The sequence below is a fragment of the Hippoglossus hippoglossus genome, chromosome 15 (genome assembly GCF_009819705.1).
Source record: "Hippoglossus hippoglossus isolate fHipHip1 chromosome 15, fHipHip1.pri, whole genome shotgun sequence".
Classification (NCBI taxonomy): domain Eukaryota; kingdom Metazoa; phylum Chordata; class Actinopteri; order Pleuronectiformes; family Pleuronectidae; genus Hippoglossus; species Hippoglossus hippoglossus.
The window spans coordinates 23,090,856-23,115,595 of NC_047165.1; the positions used below are offsets into that span (position 1 = coordinate 23,090,856).

The window sequence follows — 24,740 nt, forward strand, 5'->3', positions numbered from 1 at the left end:
GAGGCTTCTGTTTTTAAACTTTAGGACATTAATAGCCCCCAATCAGTCATGGTTTGATCTGAGTATTGTTTCTGTCCATTTTCATCCCTTAATGGCCACAGTTTACCATCTTCTAATGGCCACTTCCAGCAGGATAACGCTGCTAAAACTGGTTTCATTAGCAGGACAGTGAGTTCAGTGAATGTCAGTGATCTCCCCAGAGTCACCAGATGTGAATCCACAGAGATGATGTGATGTAGTCATGTCAACATGGAGCAGAATCTCAAAGGAAAGTTTCCACAATCTTGTGGAATCAGTGTCAAAGAACTGAGGCTGTTTTTAGAAAGGCCCTTCCAAGTATCAGTATGGTGTTCCTAATAATGTGCTCAGGCTGTGTATCTTTCTTGTCTACTAAAATGGTAGCCCATTAAAATAAAAAGGAAGCCAAAAGATTATTTTAGATTTTCATCTGAAGAGTGATCCAAGCAGCAGCCCCTCCATTTCCCTGCACTTGGGGGGGGGGTCAGGTTACTATTTCTGTTTCCTCGTGCTTGGCTAACAACCACTTATCACGGTGGTGTGACAGTCAAGAATGTGCTGTGCGTTTCCTTTTCGAAGCACACTCGACCCTACACATCACAAATCCTGTTGTATTAGAAGAAAACATATCTATAAATCTGCTGTTTCCGCATTTCATACATTTGTCAACATTGTCAAGAGTCAATGTCAGTGGACACATATTAGTCATCATCCTTTCATAGCGTTGCATATAAATTGTATGTCAATTATTCCTTTGGCTCTGTTTTAACTCAGATGCTGAATGTTACTTTTCTTCACCAGCGAGTTGCTAACTTTGTCTGTCTGCTGTAAATATTAAAGCCCCAGTTCTGTAACTTTCATTGTTTACATTCATGTTTTTTGGCATTCACTTTCTCTGCCTTTTCTTTCCATTGGCTACATCCCCACGAATTCGTCTTGCTTTTTGCCCTTGCTGTTCCTCGGTTTGTAGACAGACGTGATTATTAAAGACAAAAAATATATATTTCCATTTTAATGAATTAATAGATGGGTTCACTTGGTTAATTTGGGTGCCATTGGGCGGCTGTGGCTGAGGGGTAGAGCGGTCGTCCTCCAACCTGAAGGTCGGCAGTTCGATCCCCAGTCTTTCCCATCTGCATGCCGAAGTGTCCTTGGGCAAGATGCTGAACCCCGAATTGCCCCTCATAGAACAACAAAGTGCTCCTAATAGATGCACTGTGTGAATGGGTGAATGTAAAACTGTACTGACATCAAGACTAGAAAAGCGCTATATAAATACAAAACCATTTACCACTGTAATATCATTAGGGTGTCACTACCAAACGTTAAATCGTCTGAGGTGAAGCCTACAAGCAGTCCTGTTAGCTTCCTCGACTCCTTTTTCTTCTTCTGTAGCTCAATGCTGTCCCAACTTCCAGCAATTAGTCCGAAGGTCTGAACTATTTAGGTTTCATCCTCCAAATGACCCGAATCAGGGTTTGTTTGATCTGGACCAGGACCACCTCTTAATATTGGACAAAAGTTTTGTCCATCGGCCCAGACTGTGGTCCGAGGCACCTTTCACACCTGTTACTTTCATTCAGACGAAGGCATGGACCAAACCAGGTGTGAAAGCCCTCGAAACCAACTGCAGAGTACTTCTTCCTGTTCACATGGTCATGTGATAATGCATTTCCAGGTATGTTATGAATCTGATACATTCTCTTTTACAACAAAGATTTTTAAGCAGTTGTAGCCGCTGATCTTTGGAATGGTGTGAAAACTTTGATAAGCATCACTCACATGCTCTGTGTCTTTGTGAGCATGCACAAGACTGGAAAAAATGGACTCCCTCTAAAGCATTGCTTCATAGCGATCTCAGTGATGAAACATTCCAATTTGACTTGTAAGCAGCCAAGCATTTTACTGGATGGAACCCGCAGGTCTGAGCTGATTTTCACTGACGAACCACCGACACGATGTAGCAAACATCGGACATTTTGTGGGTAGAGTTCATAACATTGATGTGAATAAAAGGGATTATTTAGATTTTTATGTCCTTGTTCTGCTGACATTGGCAAATTTACTTTTGCATTTCATGAAGCCAAGAGGGACGTGGTGGGCCTCCAGTAAAACATGCCTCACATGCAATTTTCACCTTGAGGCTAATATCAATCTTTTCCCTCCCAGCTGGCAGCTCATATTTACAGTAAGAACATGACAGAGAGCTGAGATTTAACTGTGGCCGGACACACCAGAAACAGCATTATTTATCTCAACGTGTAACTCTATTCATTCTACTTTCTCTTTGAGAATCTCCTCGTGCACTCTGCTGTGGCCTCTATAAATGTCGCTCTGCTTTCTTTGGGGAATCTTAAATTATAACTTTTTGACGCTTATGTGACAAATTGTTACTATTGTGTTTCAATGTGTAAAGAGCTCAGGTAATCCAACCAGGGTGGGAAAACATTTATAGAATGGGATTCTGATGCTGTTTAAAAATACAGACTTCAGTTCCTGATATAAATCGCATGCTACCTGTACACACAATACAGCTGTGCACTAGCCACTAGCACCACCGCCCACCATCTTTGCAATGTCTCAAATGACAGCCTATTTTATATGTCAACCTTTTATTACAAGTCATCCTACTTGTGCTGATGACAAGCAGACTGGATTCACCGCACGTGATCAAACTAACGAAAGACACCAAACCAAAGCCAGGAAATGAGAGGACAAAGCTCCAGTTTGTCTTCGGCTTGTGCTACATTGCATAATCCTGCTAAATGCACATGCTCCTAAACTTACCTTCTCCCCTGAGCGTCCTTTTAAGGCCTGGGATCAGTCACAGCAGACACAGTAGCATGCAAAAAGGTGTGAGGGGAGGAGAGAGACACAAGAAAGAGAGGAACCAGTGTTAGAGTCATGGAGACGGTTCAGGACATGCAGCATCCTCCAGCACTAGTGATGGGGACGGGATGGGGACAGAGCTAAGGGGAGCTAGTATATGTGTCAGTTAAGTGGAGCTGAATGGAAACAAAAGGCCTCAATGTGTTTCAAACAAAGTGCAAGTCAGATTGTTTGAACAGTGTCTGAAACATTCTTTCCTACAATAGAATCAGGTCCAAACATTGTTGTAACTTTTTATTTATATTATATTATATTATATTATATTATATTATATTATATTATATCATATTTGACTGGACAGCTGTTAAGGAGATAGTCCATATAATATAATACTCATGTTACATAAGTTGAAAAAGAGACCAATGTCTTGAGATGCTTTTGCCTTTAGATGTGGTACATTCTGAGATATTAAAGTTTTTCATTAATGCAAAGTAACAACTTACATTTAGTTAATTAAAACAAGTGCTGCACTCAATTACAATTTTGAGGTACTTGTATTTTACTCAGGTTTTTCCATTTTATGCTACTTTATACTCCACTACATGGCGAGATATATTGTAGGCTACTTCATTAATTCAGTTTTAGTTATTAGTTAATTTTAAGATGGCGATTTTACACCGTGGATAAGATAACAAGCTTTTAACATACAACATACTGTCATATTTCAGACATGTTTGAGTTAACAGATCAACCAAACAGTAATTTATTATATGATTTAATTATAATAAATGTTCAAATTATCAAATATCTTAATATTAAACCAAAAATCTGAAAAAAAAGATGTGTTTGATCCGATTTGATTTGTCGTGTGTCGATTTTTCTTTTTTTTGAGAACTATAATAAGAACCAGCTCCATTTGGAGCAGCTACAACAGCTACATGCTGCCCACATACTGATGCATCAGTGTTAATCATCTAATGATGTTAAACAGTGATATATAATAATATATCAGTCAATTAGACCAAAACTGACTTTTTACTTTAATACTTCAACTACATTTAGCTTCTGATACTTATGCACTATCCTGCATGACCTTTACTTTTAATTGCATACTTTTTTGCATATTGGTACTTTTACTTAAGTAAAGGTTCTGAATACTTCTTTTACCACTGATGATTGCTGTAGGGTAAAAAGCTACAGCCTAAGGACAGTCAGTCAGTGCAGCATCAAGAGGGACTATTTTATCAGACACCGTGATACAACAAATCTGAGTAGGGGTTAAATATGTTACTTCACTGAGGGAAACACAGGTCTGTTTCAAGAGCAGAGTTAGACAAACACTTCAGTTCACCAGTTCTGGCCTTTCACTTAAAATCAGAGCAAAATATGTCAGTATTGTTCACCCTTAATGAATCAGATATGATCCAATTTTGGTCATAATGTATTTATTGCAGACTTTCCCAGCTTTACACTGAATTTATTCTAATGCATTTAATTCACAGTAACCACATTGTAAAACTTGTTTCAGAGGCCTTTATGGCTCTTTGGAATATAAATATAGGATATCTGTTACTAAAAGCCTCAGTTAGTTGCTCTTGGCATTCAAATATTCTCATACTTCAGCACTCTGACTTATTTTCATGCTGTCAAAATTCCTGTGCAAGGTGAGAGGCCTGTAAGCTACGGAGACCACACTGCAATCTGAGTAAAACTATGTTTTAAACAATATCCACATGTGGCAGGGCTGAAACTGTTTGATATATGGCTATATCAAAAGGAAATATTCATAATGAATTGTGTGGTAACCTTGTAAATTACAGGCTGCAGTGACTACAAAAAATACCTGAGTAAAAATATTTTTAGTAACTTTATATTGTTTGTTATTGCTAATGCTGTATTTGGTAATTACATTTACTTTGTGAAATGTTAAGTGGATACCTCCTGACATTGCTGTGAGATTACTGGTCTGTAAATTATAAGGCCTTGGTCTGTTGACTTTTCAATTTCTGCACACATGAAACAATGTGGGAAGGCAATATATGCTGGTACAAACATGACAGAAAATGTGGGACTAATTAAACTACTGTGATGTGAAACATAACATACGCTTAGAATATCTGTAGCAGTGGTAACAGCATTACAATGTGCACGTTTTTGTTCTCGATGCAACATTATCATCAGTGTAACGTTCAGTTAAAGGCCCCAAACACCTCTGCAGTTATGTTGGTTGGTTTAGACCTCTGCCTGGAGGGGGGTAATTGCAATGATAAAGGTGGCATTTGTCCCGCCCTTGCAGAAACAACATAGCAGACGAAAGAGTGAAGTAGACCTTCAAAGAGCAGCCATGATTAGTAAAATATCCTGTGTGGGTTTGCCATAGGTGTGCAGGGCCTTTAAGACTATATGCATTTTAAGCATGAAAACAGCAGCCTTATTCTTAAATCAATGCTTTCTGTACAGCTGATATGCTGCTTTCACCATTGCCCGTGTTATGAATGTAGCCACTACTATAGTGTGCGTCATACTCAAACTCACCATTCTCCCTGGTATTCCCATACTTCCTTTGTCACCCTATTGACCGGTGCAAATTCAGAAGAAACACGGGTCATTAAGAACATTAGAGTGGAGACTGAAGTGAACTCTTAAAGGGATACCTTGCCATTCGACTTATGGGCCATCCTTGACCATTACAAAGTACATTTAAGATTTAATCTCATCTATGTTAACCATATTTAATTTGAATTCAACTGTAGCATGATAAGAAGAGCAGCTGCCACATTTAAGTTTTACTGAATTGGTGTCACTGTTAGAATTGATCAGTGAACGGGAATGGGTCCTACTGCAGGTAAAGAGATGCTAATGCTGGATATTCACAGTTTGTTTTAAAAAGTCTTGATGACATGGTATCCATTTAAAGACTCCTTTGTGTTGTTTAGTCGGTTCACCATGCCATGCCTAATGTGGAGACTAGAGACAAGCAGTTCATGATGCTGAAAGAAAAAAAAGCTATTCTGAGGCAATCACTTCCAGCCCAAGACTCAAGATAGATCTGAGATAATGTTGCAAAGCAGCAGGGGGCGGGGTGACTTTCACAAATAGGCAGCAGTCTGACATCTGACAGCAGTGAGACAGATCAGGACATCTGAGAGCGGTGAGACAGATCAGGCGTCTGACAGCAGTGAGACAGATCAGGCGTCTGACAGCAGTGAGACTAGAGGGACTTGTCTTGGGTCTTAAAGAGCTCATGCACTGCTAGTTCACAGCTATACCGCTAACTTCCAATCTGCTGCAGTCAACAACCTCCACCATCACACACCTACTTTCTCTCTTTATTACCCACTTGCAATGCAAACAACTTACCCACTGAACTATCCCTTAAAGCAGCTGCACTACTTGTGAAACAATATTTGGTCTGAAACTTCGGAAATCTACTGCAGATCTTACAGAGATGAAAAAGAAGTGTAATCTACTTGTTCACCTGCTATTGCTGCCTCCTATTAGGAAGAGAAGTCTGTTGAAGTAATCTTCTGAAGTTCAAGTTCAGTTTCCACACAAATCTGTGCATTTGTAAAATAATGATATACCTGATCTCAGAAGGGTGGAGGCTGAGTCAAGGGCAGCTTGACAAGCACACTTGTCTGTAGCTAGCTATAGTCAGTCACCCGTCAGTGATCCCAGGTTTTATTCTCAATGCACAAAAGTTCAAAACAAGCTGGACCCTTATTTTCTCTCCCATTACGTCAGTGAAGCACATAACACGCCAAAGACCAATAGCCCCCTCAAATTCAATCAAGCTGCACCACATTTGTCACTCTAATAAAAATCATTCCCCTAACTTTGTCTGATGTTTTTTCATCAAGATCCATGAATAAGGCTAGTAACTGCAGGTAAGTCACAATGTGACTCACAATGTAAATGGATGCTGAAAGAGACACAAAGCGGAGGGGCAGCTGTTTCTGGTGGAGACAAGCAAACTTGCCTAGAAAAGAACAATACATCTATTGCATGTCTGTCATGTCTCATGACTGTTATGATAGTCTGCATGACAACCAGCATTGCTGAGCATCAAAGCTGGAGCACATGGTCACTAGATGAATGGCTGTAAGAAGCTTAAGTCAAAATTCACATCTTTTTCTTGCAATAAAATGTATCGCTAGGAAGTTTCTGTTCAGAACCTAATTTTGGCCACGAATTAATCCCATTTGAAGTCCAGTGAGTATCAAGTGAATGGTAAATTTGTCCGATCAGATGTTGGAATGGTCCATGCTGGTGTCTGAGTGAAATCTTCTCAAGCAGTATATACCCTAGTGAAGCTATGGTGCTTGTCTTATATATTTTGATCGAACATGTAGCGCCAATCATTTCTTCTATGGAGTCTGAGTCTGAACATGGTTTCAGCTGTTTTCAGTCCTGGTACATCAGATTTGGAAGTATCTCTTTCATTAGTCATATGGCATATTTTTAAAGCACTTAAATACTATCAGGCTACAGCTGTGTTCTTTGAAGCCCTGTCCAAGCTTCTGAGTTAAACCGAGACCTTGGGAAAAAATGGCACCACCAAAAGTGGTTTTGATCCAGAGCACAGGGCTAACATGATTTACATGATTATTTGCTGTGACCACAAAATACAACCTTCACTATAAAGTAGGGTTTTGTAGCCATGAGACGGACCGAGTGCCTTGTAAACCCTCGGCCAGTTTATGTGTTGCACTACACTTCCACAGACAGAAACCACATCACTGCCGCACTATTCTTTCTGCTCTACGTCCCAAGCATGTTTCTACAATACTAAACTATCCCTGCCTAAAAGATATAGGTCAAGTAGGCTGTTTTCCCTTTTCACCTTTCCCCTGTAGAGCCTGTCACTCTCTCTGTGGTTTTCAGAGTTATTACAGCCTTGGTAGTCTCACCACACACACACACACAAACTAAGCCTTGAGCTGACAAACACATTGCAGTCAAAAGGATTAATGCAGGTCCTTAGCAGTGGAATGTCAAGGTGTCTGTGGTGTATCTACAGTGTTAATGAGACACAGCTGGACCTCATATTCAGGCCAAACGTACACAAACATGTACTTCTATCTCTGTGAAGACGCTCACTGATATAATCCAACCCCTGCCTCCTAGCTGTAACCTTAACCATCCCAACAGAATATAACCCTACACCTGAATCTAACTTGAACCTTAAGACTGAGTGACAAACCTCAAACATCCTTTGAAAGGTGTGTCAGAAAGTGAGGACCAGCCAAAATGTCCTCACTTCCACACCTTCATGAAACCATGAGTTGTGAGGCAGCAGATAAAGATGACTGCAAAAATCTCACGGGACCTTTTATGAGTTATGACTGAATCGTCAATTCTTAAGTTGCATGTGTCTAGCCAAGCGGTTAGTAGGAATTCTAGGAATACTGCACAAAGTGAGCTTGGTCCGCATGTATGTGGGGAAATATAAGTGAGTGTGTGAAAGGCAAGGAAGGAGAAAAGTGTTTAAAATACATCGATCATATATGTGGGTTCTAATTCCTTTAAGACCTACATAAGTATGACCACCTAGTATGAAAAACATTGCTCCCTTATTTGCTGTTACGGGTTCTCTTTCAAAAAAAAAAAAAAAAAACACATCTTCCCCCCATCATTCTGTCAAAGACTGCTTGTGACTTCATTTCCCGCTGCTCAACGGAAGTAATCAATCACAAATCGTTGCAAAGAATATCATCCACCCTTTGACATAGAGAGTCAACCCTTTGCTTCTTGTAACTGGCAACATAGCACAAAGGTCAGACACTAGATGGCCACCTGTTTTCAGTAAAGGAACCCTGTGGGTTTGACATGTTGACTAGGTCAGCAGAGGGAAGGAGTGAAGAGCGAGTGTTAGATTGGAAAGAAAAGAGGGTTAGATATGACGAAACAGTAGACCATTTGCAAGCATTACAGTACATTCCAGCTGTAGCAGAAATAAGGAAAGCATTTTAGTGAAAACAACTAAGAGGCCATGTTGTTTTGAATTGATAGTGTTTTAAAGCTATAAGCATTTAGTTTCACTGCTGTATTGACATCTCTGAAGTTTCTAGAGTAATCACAGAAAAAAAATAGAGGTTGTTCAGTGATTTCTATTCCCATGGTAAATGTGTCTAGATATATTTGAGTTCAATAACAGTTTAACGGTTGATGATTGGTTGTACACAAGGTTCAAGTTGGAGTCATACCATCATGTTTTCTTAAATATATATATACACAACTGCTTTGCAGTAGAAAATGTGTTTGGTAGGAAACTTAATCCTGCATAGATTCATTTTGTTTCTTAAAAAATCATTATACAAATCTACAATATATTATGATTCATGTAAATATTGTGTTCACTTAATTTATTTCCCATATTAAACCGCTACCCTTTTCTAACTGAAAGAGTTGGGAGGGGAACCGTGTTTCAGTGGTATAAACCTGTTCTGAAAACCTCTGCAACTTATTGAAACAAGGGCCAGTTTAAAAATAATGACAATAATCTATTTTGTTATTAACCCAAATAAGCCAACTATCAGGATGATGATGCCATATTCTGAAAACCTTAACCTGAATAAGATCATACTAATAATCGGATTAAGACATGTGGAATATCTGACCTCACATTATAACGTTGTATTGGAGCATTTGGCGACATCAACATACAGCAATTACCGTCTCTTTGACAATGCTTGTCCTTGGTTTAAACAAGATGGAATGAAAGGATTTGAGACTTTTGCAAATTTAGAAAGAAAACACGCAAAATGTTATACAGTACGATTATACATCAAACAATTTCAGGTATAAGGGTTATACAAGAGGCGGATTAACCTAATGAACGTAATGATGTGAGTCATTATTATGCTCTGTAATATGTAAACAGGACTATCAGTGGAATATTTTTGCTAGAAAATAATGTAAAAACATAATCAAAATCATGTCTTATCCTGACTAAGGTCAGTGATCAAAATATTGGTGTCCATGTAAGTCAAAGTGAGGGAAGCTACTATGACACTGCACAATAGTGAAGCACTTGCCATGGGATAACAATTGAATTAGTGGTAGACAGCTAATTCCCAGTCTTTAATGCCCTTGTTTCGCTTTGTGCTAAGCAAGCCCTAATTTTAAATTTAGTTAGGTTACAGTGCTTCAAAACAGGTCCGAAATATTTTGGTTTGAGGAAGCAAGAGAAAGGCTTGAGAAAAACCTAGGCTACAGAAAATGTAGCATCACTGCAGCTCTCCTACATCATGTTTCCTCCAAAACAAATTTAGTAAAGCAGGATATATTATATATATATATATATATATTCTGTCTGTGATTTGTTTGCTTACTCGTTGTTTAAGGCTGATCTGGTGCCAAAAGCTTGGATATATTCAATTTCACTTTACCTATGCTGAACAAACTAATCTAATAATCCAAATATTCAGCAGAGAGCAGACAGAGAGATCAATACTGCAGTGATCACATATGCAAAAACTGTATCTAGAGACACACAAAAACACCAGTTAAAAAGAGAGTTACCGGAAAGCCTGCTCGTCCAGGAGGACCCTGAAAAAGGGGTGAGAAAAGGTTGGTACAAAAAGGAAAGAGAGAACTTTACAATTAAAGTCTACATATGAAAGACAACTGCACTGCACCAGGCCAGAATAAAATGATTAGGAGAGATTCATGGTAATTACTTTCTTATAGGGATGTCACCCTGCCAGCAATTTTATAGTTGCTACCAAATACAATTGAAATTCGACGATTCTACTTAGCCAAATTAGATATCGTGCCCTTACATTGTGACAGTGTGAAAATGTTCATTCAAAAAAATCACTTCTACTTGATTGACTACCAATGTTATTAGCTGTTGCTACATCTCACAGATTGCATTCAGTGACAATAAGACATCTTTGAAATCTGTGTACAGATCTGGATGCTTTTCTTTGAGCTGCTTGGATAAAATTGCAGTGTTTCTTCCTTACATTTGAATTGGTCTGTTGTATTGTTTGCATACTTTGCAATGGTTGTCTATAGCTTAGGAGCGTAATGATTCTTAATGATGCCTCCATGAACAACTCTTGCCTTTCCCTAAAGGTCACTGTGGACCTGTTGTTGCATATGCACTTGCCACTCCCTGTTTAGCCATGTCTGTCTTCCTTTTTCTTCTATTTGAATCAGACTAAAATGCCTGTTGTTTATTATTACTATTATCTTATCTTACTATAAAGACAGATACTGTCACATATTCAGGAGTTTGTTATCGACCTAGTACCATGACATCTCTGCTGTTATGTATGTTTTATTTTGGCCTTTTCAGGTCAGTGACAGCGCAAACAAACAAAACTACTGATGCAGTAGCATGCCTCCCTAAATTCTGGTCCAAATGCATCCAGTGAATCACATTTTAACACAACACAGATTTTTCAGAACACAAAAGAACAGTTTTCGAATTTCACAACAAAGACGCATGCAAAGGTTGCTTTTGGGAGAACACATGCTGAAAGTCCCCATTTTTCTGTGTAACCAACCCTATTCAAAGCTTCTAACCCTACTTGAATACCCCACTAATGCGGATATGACAACATGTCAGCTTGGTGGCTTTCATCAAGAAACAAATCACAAGGAGCTAGAATACAAAGACCTTCAGTTATGTCCAGGTTCTATGAGCAAGAGGGAGAACACAGTCAAAAGTCTAGTGTGCTTTGTTTTCACTGAGTGAGCGGAACACAAATCTGTGCTTTTTGTAAAGGATGGAACGCTAATTGGTTGGAAGTCGAAACAGGAACTCTTGACATGTTCCAAAAAGCTGCTAAGGAATTGACTCTCCACGGAGGAGAATGATGATTGCCTGCTCCTGAATGTCTGCATGTTATTAATATTCCTCCAGGAGGAGTCCAGTGTGTGTGTGTGTGTGTGTGTGTGTGTGTGTGTGTGTGTGTGTGTGTGTGTGTGTGTGTGTGTGTGTGTGTGTGTGTGCGTGTGTGTGTGTTTGTGCGTGGGCGAGCATAATCCTGGATGGAGGGAACGTGAAACATCAATCTGAGCTCCTGATTATTGGCTCTGATGACTGATTGTAAATATCTTTGAAGACTGTCATGTGTTCATTCTGTGCAGTGGCTCGATGGTGCATTGTGACAACTATCATTTTTTCCATCAGACTTTATGTGATGGAAAAAAGTCATAATCCATTAAAACATCAGTCTGACAGAGTAATCCACTTGTCCATTGCTGATCTGTATCTTTGGAGTGTTCCAAACAATCTTTGCCAGTAAATCACTTATTACTCTACGCTATGAAGAGACAAAAGTGTGACACATGAAGCATGGACAAATAACCCAATACATTAGGACCTACCCTGCCCAAGATTTTCAGTTTTGGTTCATTTCATTCCAGTATAGATGTTTGCCTTGATTCCTGATCTTCCCTGTTCTCCATTTAATTCAAACTCTGCACTTCCTTCATGTTTAGTTGTTGTCCCCACAGGCTAGAATTGTTTTCACCTACAGTTAAGAGATAGTACATGAGTCCTGCTTTTTCATCAACTTAATCTTCTCAATGTGATAGAAGTCTTACTTGTACTTCAGTGTGGCCGGTGCTTGACTCATCAGATGAGCACTATTTTGACTAAATCAGGCTACCGGGCAGTGAGCGGGCAGTGTATGAAGGTGCACAGCCAGGTGGTGAGTGTGAACACACCGCATGTAGGCGTCTGCCCATTAGCTACTGGCTCAGGGGCTGTCTGCAGGGGGCGAAGGTCACCCACTGCCGGAAGGAACCTTTCACTTGAATTACACGGTAACCCTCCAACATGTGGCTCCCATTTGGCAAAGTGCTGCTGAATGAATGGGATGCTGGGGAGGGGATGGTGGGAGAAGCGTATATTTGGCCATTGTGCTTGGGATACATAGTCTCCTGGGTTCTTCTATGCTCAATAAGAAGTGAGTTGGGGTGTATAACAGAATGAGAGGGTTTGACTTGCTCCATTCCTCTTTCTATTATTTTACCCAAAAGCTGACTGGCTTTACCCTACTACTGAACTTGAACACACACACACACACACACACACACACACACACACACACACACACACACACACACACACACACACACACACACACACACACAGACACTGTGACATTTTTAGAATTTTTACTATTTTAAGATCAGACACAGCTGTATATATGACATCTGAAACATTCTGTAGTTTTTATATGCATGGCTATTTACTCTGTGAAACTCTAAGCTCTTTTGCATTCATCTCCCCACTTATCTCCCTTTCTTTTTCATTTTACTGGAAGCTATTTGTGAGCTAATCTCATCGTAAATGATCTTTAGATGACATTTGTTTGACACCGTGTCTGTATGCCATGGAACGCATAAAGAAAAGTGGAATGTGACCATGTCTTTAAATTGCTCAGATCCAGTGGAGATGGAAGTGTATGTGAGTGGAAAATTAGCTTATTTTTCGCTGTCTGACCTCATGTACCTTCAAACCTTCTTTGTACGAACTATCCCTCACATTTTCCAGGGAGGGATTTTTGGCAGATGTGATTTTAAAGCTGTCACGGCTGTACAAAAGTCAAACTCATAGTGTCCAGATGGTTGGACCGGTCTTCCTGAACCTTGTGGCATTGAGGCACAGGAGTCAGCAGGTTTTCCATTTAACCGAAGGCTTGATTTCAACTTTGCATGCATTCAACCAAGTTCGGTGCAGAGTTGCATGGGACTGAAGCCTTTCCCAGTGCAGAGAGGGCAAGCGGTTGGGTACACCTTGGACAGGTCACAGGTGTTTCAAGCACAGTTTACAACCATAAAATAAATAAAACATTTGGTTCATGACATAAAAAGCCAAATAACAGGGCAGCATACAGACTATCACTGCATCCAGACAAGGCAATATACTGTCATCAGATAAGTTCAAGTTCATCTACTTCACACCAAAATACAAAAATAAACACAGTCGTCACTTTACCACATGCAGATCACACAAGGCACTGGTCAACTTACTGGAGGTCCTGCAAGACAAGAGAAAGAGAAAAAGAGATAAACATTAACATTCACATGAAACTATACATTATACACATACAGTCTGAATACCTCAAATGCTTGTGATCACTTCATAATGTATAAAACAAATACTAGTGCCAGATTAACCCATTTTCTATACCCAGTGTTTATGGGTGGTGCTCAGTTGGTAATTTAGCCACGACTGTGGAGCAGCCTTGACAAGCTTCAGAATTGTTTTGTTTCGCAACCTTTATGTACTGGATTTTCTCTGTTCAAGCTGAAGCTGAAACGTTGACTCTAGAAAACACCTCTCCCACATCAAAAATGACACATCGGTGCCAGGTCATGACTCACTGATGTGTTTAACCTATTTCCTCAAACAACAAGACACTGAGACACGCCACGGCCAGGCTCGACCATGTTTTCAGAGGGACGTCATGATAAATCATTCCAGCATAAATCACAATCAAAGTCAAGGGATTCAATGACATGTTGTCCAGTGATGACCGCCACAGCCCAGTGAGCCCGGAAACTTGAAAATATTTTACTGCCCTGGCAGTGTTGGAGATAGGTTTACTACCAATCAATCCTGAATCTGATGGAAGGGTTGTAAATCAAATCATTTCCATCGCGCCCAATCCAAAAACATTTTGATCCTGATATACAATCCTGTGTTCCAGTAAGAACCACGGTGAATCGCTTTGTCTGTGTCCGCTGCTCAAAATGGCCTCTTAAAATAAATGATTGCCAGTCACGGCGCATGGAGATAATGATTTGATATTTGATAATAGTACAATCAGCACTATTGACTTTTTTACAAGTTTACACTTTGCACATTAATGCATGTCGATATGTTTCCTTGGAGAGATCCTATCCTATTACCTATCATGGTGTCAATGGTACGACCCAAACGTTTCCATTTAAAACCTGGTTTTGCATTGAGCACATTTACACAATTTACATACATAAGCTCCAATTGAGCATTTATTCTGTCACGGCGCAAACTTCATGGCACATACATGATAGAACATTGTTTAAGGGTCCTTAAATGTTCCAACCATCTGCTTTTTCCCCATGAGTTTTAAGTACTTTAACTACTCAAACTTGGAGTAGACAACAACCATGTGCTTTTGCTTCACAAGGAAATGGAAACAAGCATTGATAAAACAGAAGTTCTTATTTTTGCTCCAGCTGGACTTGACCTAAAATGGTGCAAATCTTGTTTCTATCCTTCTGAAATCGACATGAGGCTTTTGGTTACGAGGGTCACAGGTTTGATTTAGCTTGTTGCGTCGCAGGACAAGCTGGCACTCCTGCTACATCACAGCCATATTAAGAAACCCCTTCATTGTCACGTGGTCCAGGATGTTGCTTTTCTTAATCTCCTATAACGCTAATTTTAAATCTTTCATTTTTTATTATGAGTCTCATTTACATTGCGTAGTGGAAGTTGGAGTAATCTCCATTGGAAAGAAATGATGGCTGACAGAACACAGCTGCTTTGCTTGGTTTTTTATAAATTTACTTTAAAAGTCATTAAATCTTACATTTGAAGGCTTCGGAAAACTTCTCACCCCTGCTGCTTTCACTCATCTTTTCCCAGCCACTGAAGTCAGTGGTTTTATCTTTCAGACGAACAAATTTGTGGTGCCGTGCTGGTGCCAGCTTTTTGGCAATCCAGTTTGATCGATCATGTATAGCTTTGCAGAACATATTACTTGCACAATTATTTTTATTTTCATTTCTTTAAATATGGCAATGTCGGCTTGTGATATTCTTTACTGGTTCTTGCTTTCGAGTGGACCTTGGTAAGTTGCCAAAGCTGTGACTCCTAAGAAGGCACTGACATCATGTCCTCTGTATTTTGACATTATAGTACACACACACACACACACACACACACACACACACACACACACACACACACAATCATAAAAAGAAAACGAATATACGCAATCATTTTTATGAATATAGTATTTTTTTCCAAAACTATGTGTTCAGTAACAGTATTGGCATCACTTATGGTGAAGCACTTCTATCATTTGAAATCTATAAAATACTCAAATGTGAATTCATTGAGCAGCTGGGTTTATTAGTATCTCCAGTCAGGGAAACGTATCAAAAGCCCTGCCCTGTTTGATAGTTCAGATTCTACCGGGCTCAAAAACGCTCATCGAAAACATATGGGAGGGATAGACGACCAGGCCCAGCCCATGACTCACACTCTGCCCCGTGAGATAGACCTTACACAAAAACACCAGTATGCTACCCATTGACCTTTTCACAAGTACAATGAGAGAGCCGGGAGTCATCCGACATAATCAATTACTGCTGAATCAGGGCAGGGGTCACTAAATATGTTGTTACGTCAATCACAGCAATGTGAGGAAAATCATTAATGACAAATCTCATCAGCGAAATGTCAAATCAAATCCCCTGCTTTAGCTCCTTAGAGGTTTATGCTGTCTGCCCCTCAGACTGGTCCAATCCAGCCCAGAAGGCCACTGTCAACTCAATTTATTCACTTTGTACTCACTTAAAATGAAAAGCAGTTGGAACAAGGATAATAGACATTTCTGTGAAGGAAGATGGAATTATATAGACATCTCAAATAATTTACTGTTAAGAATAAGAATGAAGTAGAGGTTCTGAGTTTTTGTCCCAAGAGTAACAGAAAAAGTATGTGTCGTAAATTTTACATAGATTTCCTGGAGAAAAGGTAAAGACACAGCTTTACGAGTAGCCCAGCATGAAATATTAAATAAAAGTGACTGAGAGTGCAGAGCATTTGATCACTTCCCCAGCCCTGAGGCCTGACACGAGCAAAAACATCCAGGAGTTACCAATGACGCAGTCAGGGTGACAAATTTTACCCCCGTGGGCCCAGACATTATTCTCTCTTTGCCTTTTAATTTGGAGGTGTGGTTCTTGTTGTAATTTGAGTTTTCCACACACCCGGGGCATACAAATGTCAAAGCCATGTCAAAGTAAAACGTGACAAAAGTCATACTGACATTCCATAAAGTTCAAACGGCTTTGTTGTCCTGATGATGGAAATAAAGTGAGTTTGAGTCATGGACATTGTGTGGGATTTTTGGTTTTCTGTTAAAGTCAATATCCTGCCTCCTGCCACTACCTGGAGCTACTGGAAGGTTTGTCACGAAAACCCTAATGTTTTTCACAAATGCATTTGTTGTGGATAATTTTCCAAAGACTTTTTCATGCTTGGAGGTGCTGGCTTCTCTCCCAGATTTTTTAATTTACAATATGTATCATGTCTGTTTGTTCAGATTTGTCACACCTATGAATCTAAGGAGCATGATTTAATGTAAAATGCAGCCATTGGGTGCAAAGTACCTTAATCGTCGCCATGAGCTGTGTGACATAGCTAATGCGACTGCCGACCGATCATTGCCAAACCATCGGGTTAGACTGCAGTGACTAACTTCCTGCTGTTTTTAGAACACCAGCATGCACCTGTCCTTTTCACTTCACATATATGTCTACCTTTGCCTCACATCTGCCCCTAAAACCCTCCACTCTCCCATCCCCCACAATGCCCTGCTAAGAAAAACCTCTGCCCTAGTGCTACTCCCGGACGAGTAGTTCCACAAACAAAAATATGAAATTCCAACGTGCTGATTTCCATGACATTTGCTATACATATACGAGATAATACAATATATTTCCTGAATTTCTGAACAGGCGGGTTTGTTGTGTCCAATAGTTAGATAGATTTGTCATTTCAAGCAGAACAGTGTTGTTTAAACAGCAATTACCACTTACCCTGAAGGGACAATCATTTTAAACTAAAAGGGCTATAATTGCTGCTTCAGAAAAAAGACCCACAATATTATAAATTGTGAGGTTTTAGTTATCAGAAGGGATGTGCATAATGAAGTCTCAGTTACATCAGGGCATGACTTTTCCAGTCATTTCTGCAGTTGCGTTCCAGTCCTTGAATGGTAAACTTAAACTGTGTCTGCATGAGCAGGGAAAGCAAACATGGAAGCAAGATTCCTCTTGCATTCTGGGCCTGCCATCACATCCTGTTGGCTGGAGCCACTCACCCAGGGGACATACTGTAAAGCACCTTGATCCAAAGGCACTTTGGGAGGCCTGGGGGAAGGGGCTTCAAATATAGCGCATGGACTGGCGCCTGAGGAGGGGCCACTGAAGCAACAGCTTTATGTGCAACAAGTAGTAGGCACAACATGAAACAACATTACACCCATAAACACACACACACACACACACACACACACACACACACACACACACACACACACACACACACACACACACTGAATGGGAGTTTGCTTGACTACATTGATACCATGTATTCCAAGCCTTCTCCTCCGCTGGGCTTAATGCTGTCTAACTATTGCAAACACCTGTTGTTTCTGCTTGTGTAAGGGTACTGGTTGGTGCGCCCGGAAATGGAGATCTACACTGGATGCCAACATGCAAAGTCATGGGCGTTCCCCCTTTCCTGTCCCCTATTTAAGTCTCTCATTTAGTCAACACTGGCTCTTGCATGTATTTTAAGTAATCACACAACCAAATGTAAGGCATTCTTTACTACACCAGCAACTAATGTACAGTAACCAATAGGCCACAATTCTAGAGTGGTCTACTAGAATGCTGTACTATAAATGTTTTTTAAGCTTATTTGACCTTTTATGCTACAAAGAGCAAACTGGTGTGGTGGGCAGGAGGCCTGCCACCTTGAGGCTATCTCTGTCCCAGCATGTGTATCCAGGAATAACCTGTGGAATTTCTGAGAATATCACCATCTAAAAACCCAACACAGCCTGCCCACCATCCCCTGCTCTCTCCGATTCCCTGCTTCTCCCATTGCCTTTATAAACACAGCAGCCTGCCCAAACGTTTGTGCTGTCACGTTTCTGCCAGACTACACTGGACGATGATTGAAAGAAAGGACATCAGATAGCACAAATAGCTTGAGTCCAGGAGGATGTGGAAGGTAGTGAGCATTGCATTGTCCACAGGGGTGCTCCCCTAAAGTCTGCTCCTCCACAGATATCATGACAAAAGACAGTTAACTTGAGACTAATGCAGATATAATGTGTCAAGCTCACTTGTTCAGGTTTAATGGGAGAGTTATGTCAGTCACCTAATTTGTAACTACCATAAAAACAACACATATGGATGTTCCAAAAAACAGACTGATGGTATGGGATGTTTAAGGCAGTATTGTTTGGATTATTACAACTTCTTGATTGAGATAAGAAGAAAAAGACCATGTTCTTTGTATAATTAAACCAAGCAGCCTAAGTAGGATAACTCTAAACCTCAGCCATGTCCTCAGTCAGAAATATCAAGCAACATAAAATAATCATGGTCAGATCCTGGACCCCCTTAAATAGCACAATGCTTCAAGTTTGCTAGGTTTTGCCACAGCTAATGCCAAAGGTGTTTATACATGTTCTAAATTTGAAGTGGGAGGTGGAGCACAAACCACATTATCAGAGCCTCCACCTGATTACATCCATGTGTCCATGTAGTTGTTAGTCTGAGGCCTACTAAGACATCTATGGTTACATAAAAACAATGATCTTCAAATTTCTTTATTCTGGGAAGCAAAAGTGTTCTCTGTCTGTGTTTAGAATTACAGAGTTATAGACCAAGTAAAAGCTTTATTGGATACTATATATTTGGTAGAACCTTTTTTCTGGGACCAACTAGAGACATCCATCCTTTATAAAACCTCAATGCAGATATAAACTGTATTGCTCTACAATACAGCTCAAATGTGCATTTCATCCACTTTTTTCATTGGGTAAGGGTTAGAATCAGACAGCCTAGACCGATAACTAGCCTGATGAATTGTATACATAATGTGAGGTGTGTTTGAGATCTTAGTCCACCTTATGCAAACAATGAATCCACCTCAATATCCAATATGGTGACAGGAAAGTGAAAAGCCTGTTTGGATTGTCAGCAGAGCATGTCCAATCAACTGAGCAGCTAAGCTTCAAAAACGTGGCTCTGATGCCAAACCCACTCAAATTTGCAGATTTTCAGGAGGAAAGAAATATTCAACACTCTGTAAATTCACTTTCACACCTCAAGGATTTACAGTTGCAGTTGTGCAAACAGTGGAGGGGATTTACTGAGGGGTGTGTATCTATCTAAGGATAAAACTGAACTTTTGCACTTCTCTCTGTCATAGGGAGGGAAAACGCCTCCACCTCTTATTGAGACCTGGAAAACTAATTTTTCAGATTTTATCCCTTTTCACCATTTGTTACAAGTATCAGCCCTCACATATAAAGGCTTTTAGTTCCCAAATGAAAAAATGTGGACAGACAGCCTGCTTAGGGAGATGAGTAAGGTTGATTGACTGCATTGCAAGAATGCAATCGTTTCTGACCTCTCCTTGCTCGTCTGCTTACATCCAGAGAGGAATTAATAAACCCCAAAACACTCAGAGCCTCCACAAGAATAATACAAGAAAAAATCGAATTGAGACAAACAATTCATCAAATGTTTCCCCTATTCATTACATGCCGGCCCATGGAAAACAGAAGACCAGTAAAAAGATGAAATGTCCTCAAGAGTCAGCAGCTAAGCAGATGGAGCTGCGACAAAGGTTCCCATTCTTCATCCTCATCTTCTGCATATTCACCATATACAAGACATTGTACAAGCCATTCCCATGGAGCCCTTATAGCCATGTTCCCTTGTTAAACATGAAGTCTTAGTTTTAAAGCTGCCTATGATTTCTTTGGCTCCATGCTAACCTGATGTCCTGATGTCAAATGTTAAGAAAAGGGAGCATGCTAATATGAAATGATGCTGTCTAATACAGCTGAAAAGCCACTTGGAAGCTCTAAGGGTAATATTACTTTGCCCGCCAGACGGAGGGTGAACCTGCACATCCAGCCAAATTTCCTACATGTCGTTTATTTTGAAGAAGGAGGTTCATGGCCAAAAAGTCTCAGAATTTTTGCATCTATTGCTTCTTTGGAGCCAATGTGCTTTAGGTTTGGGACCAACATGCCATTCATGCTGATGAAATAACCATGTGTAGACTATAAAAGTACTATTTATTGCCACAGAAAGTTCTGCACAATATATAATTCACCAAATCCATCAGAGGCCAAATAAATTGTGCTGTATTATACAAACAGCATCTAATTTCATTAAATTGTCCCTGGCTGTTTCGTGTCATGCAATTTTTGTCAATTCAGGGGATGGGGGAAATGTTTTGCTTTCAATCTCAAAGACATTTATAAGGCGAGTGGTATATTTTACAACGGGCCACAGATTGCATAAAAACAAGCCTGGGATTAAATACTCACACAGCAGCTCTTACAGCAGATGACCACAAAGACGACATTGTATTTTTGCCAGAAAACCCACAATTAAACTGACTCAATGATTTTCTCAGAAGGAGGAAAAGACAGGTACAAACAAACTTCCATAATTCCACTAATGCAATCACTGGTAATGAGTTGGACTAAAGCAACCTTATAATTTTACCACATCTTCAGCTACATCAGCCTAATATATTGTTTTGGCAACTTGGGGTCAGAACAAGCTGGAAACACATGACATTATCACTCTGTAAAGTTGTAGGCAAATGGTGGTGTAGTTAGAAATCCAGACAGAATAACATTCGTTAAGAGTCATGTTTCTTGCCATCTGACAATTAAAATTCCAACATTCACCCTCTTATTAGTTTTGAGAATGGAAACGAGAGGTAGTTAAGGTTTAGTAGATGTATGAGCTGGGAGAGTAAAGGAGGTTCATCAGAGCCTTTTCTCTGCTGCTTGAAAACAGGTCGATGAGAATGTTTTAAGTGGCACAATAAACAAAGCAATGAGCTAAAAATCTCCGTAATGAAATGAGTTGGTGGAAAGTTTGTCACAATGAGCAACCCATCACACATTGTGATTTGATCCAATGTCAATATGGAATATTCTATCAGTGCACCTTTAAGGTGGGTTTTTAGGTTTCTTGCTGGGAGCGAGTGCTGGGGATTGTTGCTTGCCATGACTGGATGCTACAGTTGCTATCAGAGAGTGACATGATGGGCCGTCTGGGCTGGGGATAACTTAGAGTTAGCTTGTTAGATGCTGAATATTTCTGCAGGATTGGTAAGACTACAACTGTTCAAGTGATTGTTGGCTATGTAGCAATAGTAAGAACTTCCATACGCACAAAATCAAGAACTGCATTGTGGCTGAAGCAAAGTCCAAACTCCAATTTTTCAAATAAGTTGAAATGAGTTGAGCAAGCTCCAGTCTGCTTGAACTCACTCTGTGGGTGAGTGGTAGCAGCTTTGTGATGAATGTGCTGCACACAAGAGCAGGCTCTGTAGAGTGATGAAAGACATATACTTACTACATATATGTGTCCTCTACATCATATTTCACTGCATTAGTGCCATGTTCCCATGCAGCAGACACTTTGCCTAGGGCTTGAGAAGCTAGTAAAGCCCAGGGTCTATCATTAACAAATTAGGCTAAACAGCAGTGCCCCAGGATACAGGGTTACATTTCCCTGACTCGCTAATTCAACTAACCACTAGAAATGCACAGTCAGGGCCCTTTTGCAACAGTACCAGATCTTTAAAAGGGCCGGCAGCCATAGTGACTTAATAGTGGGTTTGCATTCAGGCGAAAAGAGGTTGTTTTTTTCAAGCTTTGCTTTTGTACACTGTGAACTGTTGTTATACCTGAGGGAAGGAATTAACAGGACACAAAAGATCTGTGGAAGGAGAAATAAATTAGTTTGACTTTCCAAGAAGAAAGGTCAGTGGTTTGGGAGACTGACTCAAGTTCTTTTATTTCCAGTCAAACCTCACATTTAAGAAGAAAAGAAAACACTAGGCCCATGTGCTGCTGGTGGAGAATTCATGTGAACAAATAAACAAAAAGAAGAAGACATTAAGAGAATAATAAATCCTTTCTCTTTTAATAGTGGGTGATGATGTGTGAGGAAATGTGGTGGGGAAAAAGGGATGAAGTAAAAGATTTCACCAACAGAGTCACTGGAAAAAGGCTTCTTCTCAACGCCTTTGGATGGGATGGAACCACTTCCCACACTGTAATCCAAGAGGGGCCCCTTTCCTGTTAGATGACCTTCAAAAGTTTACGTGCCTGTCATGAAAACCAATATGTCATCCAGAGCACACTTCCTTTGCTTGATGCCACCACCTCAAGGAAACAGCAGAGCTACGGGAAGTCGGAGCGAGACAGAGGGGTGTGTGGAAACAGAGAGACAGCCGTTGCAATTCATCTGCGTTGGAGATTTAAAATCATCGGGATTGATTCAAATGTTTCCTGTGGGTTTTGGAGCTGTTCCCCAGAAGCAGTGGGTGGGGTGGGTGGATGTCTGAGGTGGGATTTGAAGTGAAATGTTTGATGGGTGAAGAGGCAGAAGCTGTTCCAAAGGAAGATGTGCTAAATGGACAGGGATTTGATTCAAATGATAGACTGTATGATAGCATGCCAAATCTTTTCAAGTACAGCTCGCAAAATGTAAATAGACTTAAGGTAGTTCGGGAATGGATGCCAAGTGTCTTAATTTTCAATTGTCTATTTCCATATGTTAAGCATGGAGCAAGGGCCAGAATGCAGTTTGCCAACCTATGATAGCTCCAGCACATTTCCCAGAATCTACAAAATTAAACATAAATCAAATCAAATAGTGAGCTTTAAAAGGAATTTCTAGGTAAAATGGGCTCGCCACTAATCAGAAGGTTGGTAGTTTATTCCCCAGCTTCTGCAGTCTGCATGTCAAAGTCTCCTTGAGCAAGGTACTGAACCCAAAATTGCAGCTGCACTGGCAGTGAATCGGATGCATGATAAGGAAGCTCAATATATAGACACACTGTATGATGCGTGTGATTAGGTTAATGTGACTTATATAAAGCAATTAGAGTGCTCATGGGACAAGACATGTTCTATATTAATGTCGTCCATTTACGATTTAACAGCCTCCTACTTCTTGATCCGTATTGCAAGTTATTCATCCCATTCTTGGCAGGAAAGGGTTTTAAAAAATAGCCCACGTCTTAAACGAATGCAAATTTCATTTAGACCAAACACGCCTGAGGAACTCATTCCCAAATCCTTGCAGGGTTCCTGCAGTATAAATTTCACAATTCAGCATTTTTCCCAGACTTACATTTTTTGATTAATAGATTTTACTGTATCTAGAAGACCATAATTGATCTCCACAGTCGTTGTGTCTCTACTGACTCATATCAAATTCACGAGTGTTGGATATTAAATCATAACGGAGGTCCAACAATATTTTTCCCTACTTTCTAGATTTCTAGTCTTTCACTGAGTAGGAATCCTGCCCTCAAACCTCACCAATCTATCTTAAGCACCTGATAATATTACAATCTATTATCGATTGAATGAAGTTCATAATGTGCTGGGTGTGGGACAGCTCAAATGTGAGCAGTATCCATGCACCACTCTCATCCTCCCAGCCGCATATTTATAACAGACTTGTGGGCGTCATGGGAGGAAAACCCCACCTCAGCTTGACCTCTGAGCACATTACTCAGCCCAGACAAATGGCATCTCAGCAAATGTTAAAACAACAAATTCACCAAGGTTAACCCACAGAGTGCTTTATGTATGGGTTAAGACAACAGTATCTGTATTGTGCAGGTTGCACAGTTGCCCTTCCTGCGTCTTTTGATGCTAACTGTGCGTACACGCATGCTTTTCATTGAAAGAGTCTTCACAGATGCTATCTGGATAGTGCTTTTCGGAAACCTGATATATCAATTATCACTGACGTCTTTCAAGAACAGTTTAAGCAAACAAGAAGAAGTGAAGCCAGTAAAATACAGCAACAAGTAGCAATGAGATATCTTATTTCATCATTCAATGCAATATCTTAGCAAT

General features: G+C 40.1%; 1 protein-coding gene across 7 annotated transcripts in view; it reads right to left on the reverse strand.

Moving 5' to 3' along the window:
• The window catches only part of col13a1 (collagen, type XIII, alpha 1), a 115,188-nt gene that overhangs the window by 47,957 nt on the left and 42,491 nt on the right, over positions 1-24,740 (reverse strand). For all 7 annotated transcript variants that reach the window (XM_034607981.1, XM_034607980.1, XM_034607978.1 and 4 more), the window contains exons 3-6: positions 13,843-13,850; positions 10,372-10,398; positions 5,383-5,418; positions 2,806-2,832 (exon numbers count right to left, since the gene is read on the reverse strand). In XM_034607981.1, coding sequence (XP_034463872.1) covers positions 2,806-2,832; positions 5,383-5,418; positions 10,372-10,398; positions 13,843-13,850 — 98 coding nt within the window. The remainder of the gene's footprint in view (positions 1-2,805; positions 2,833-5,382; positions 5,419-10,371; positions 10,399-13,842; positions 13,851-24,740) is intronic.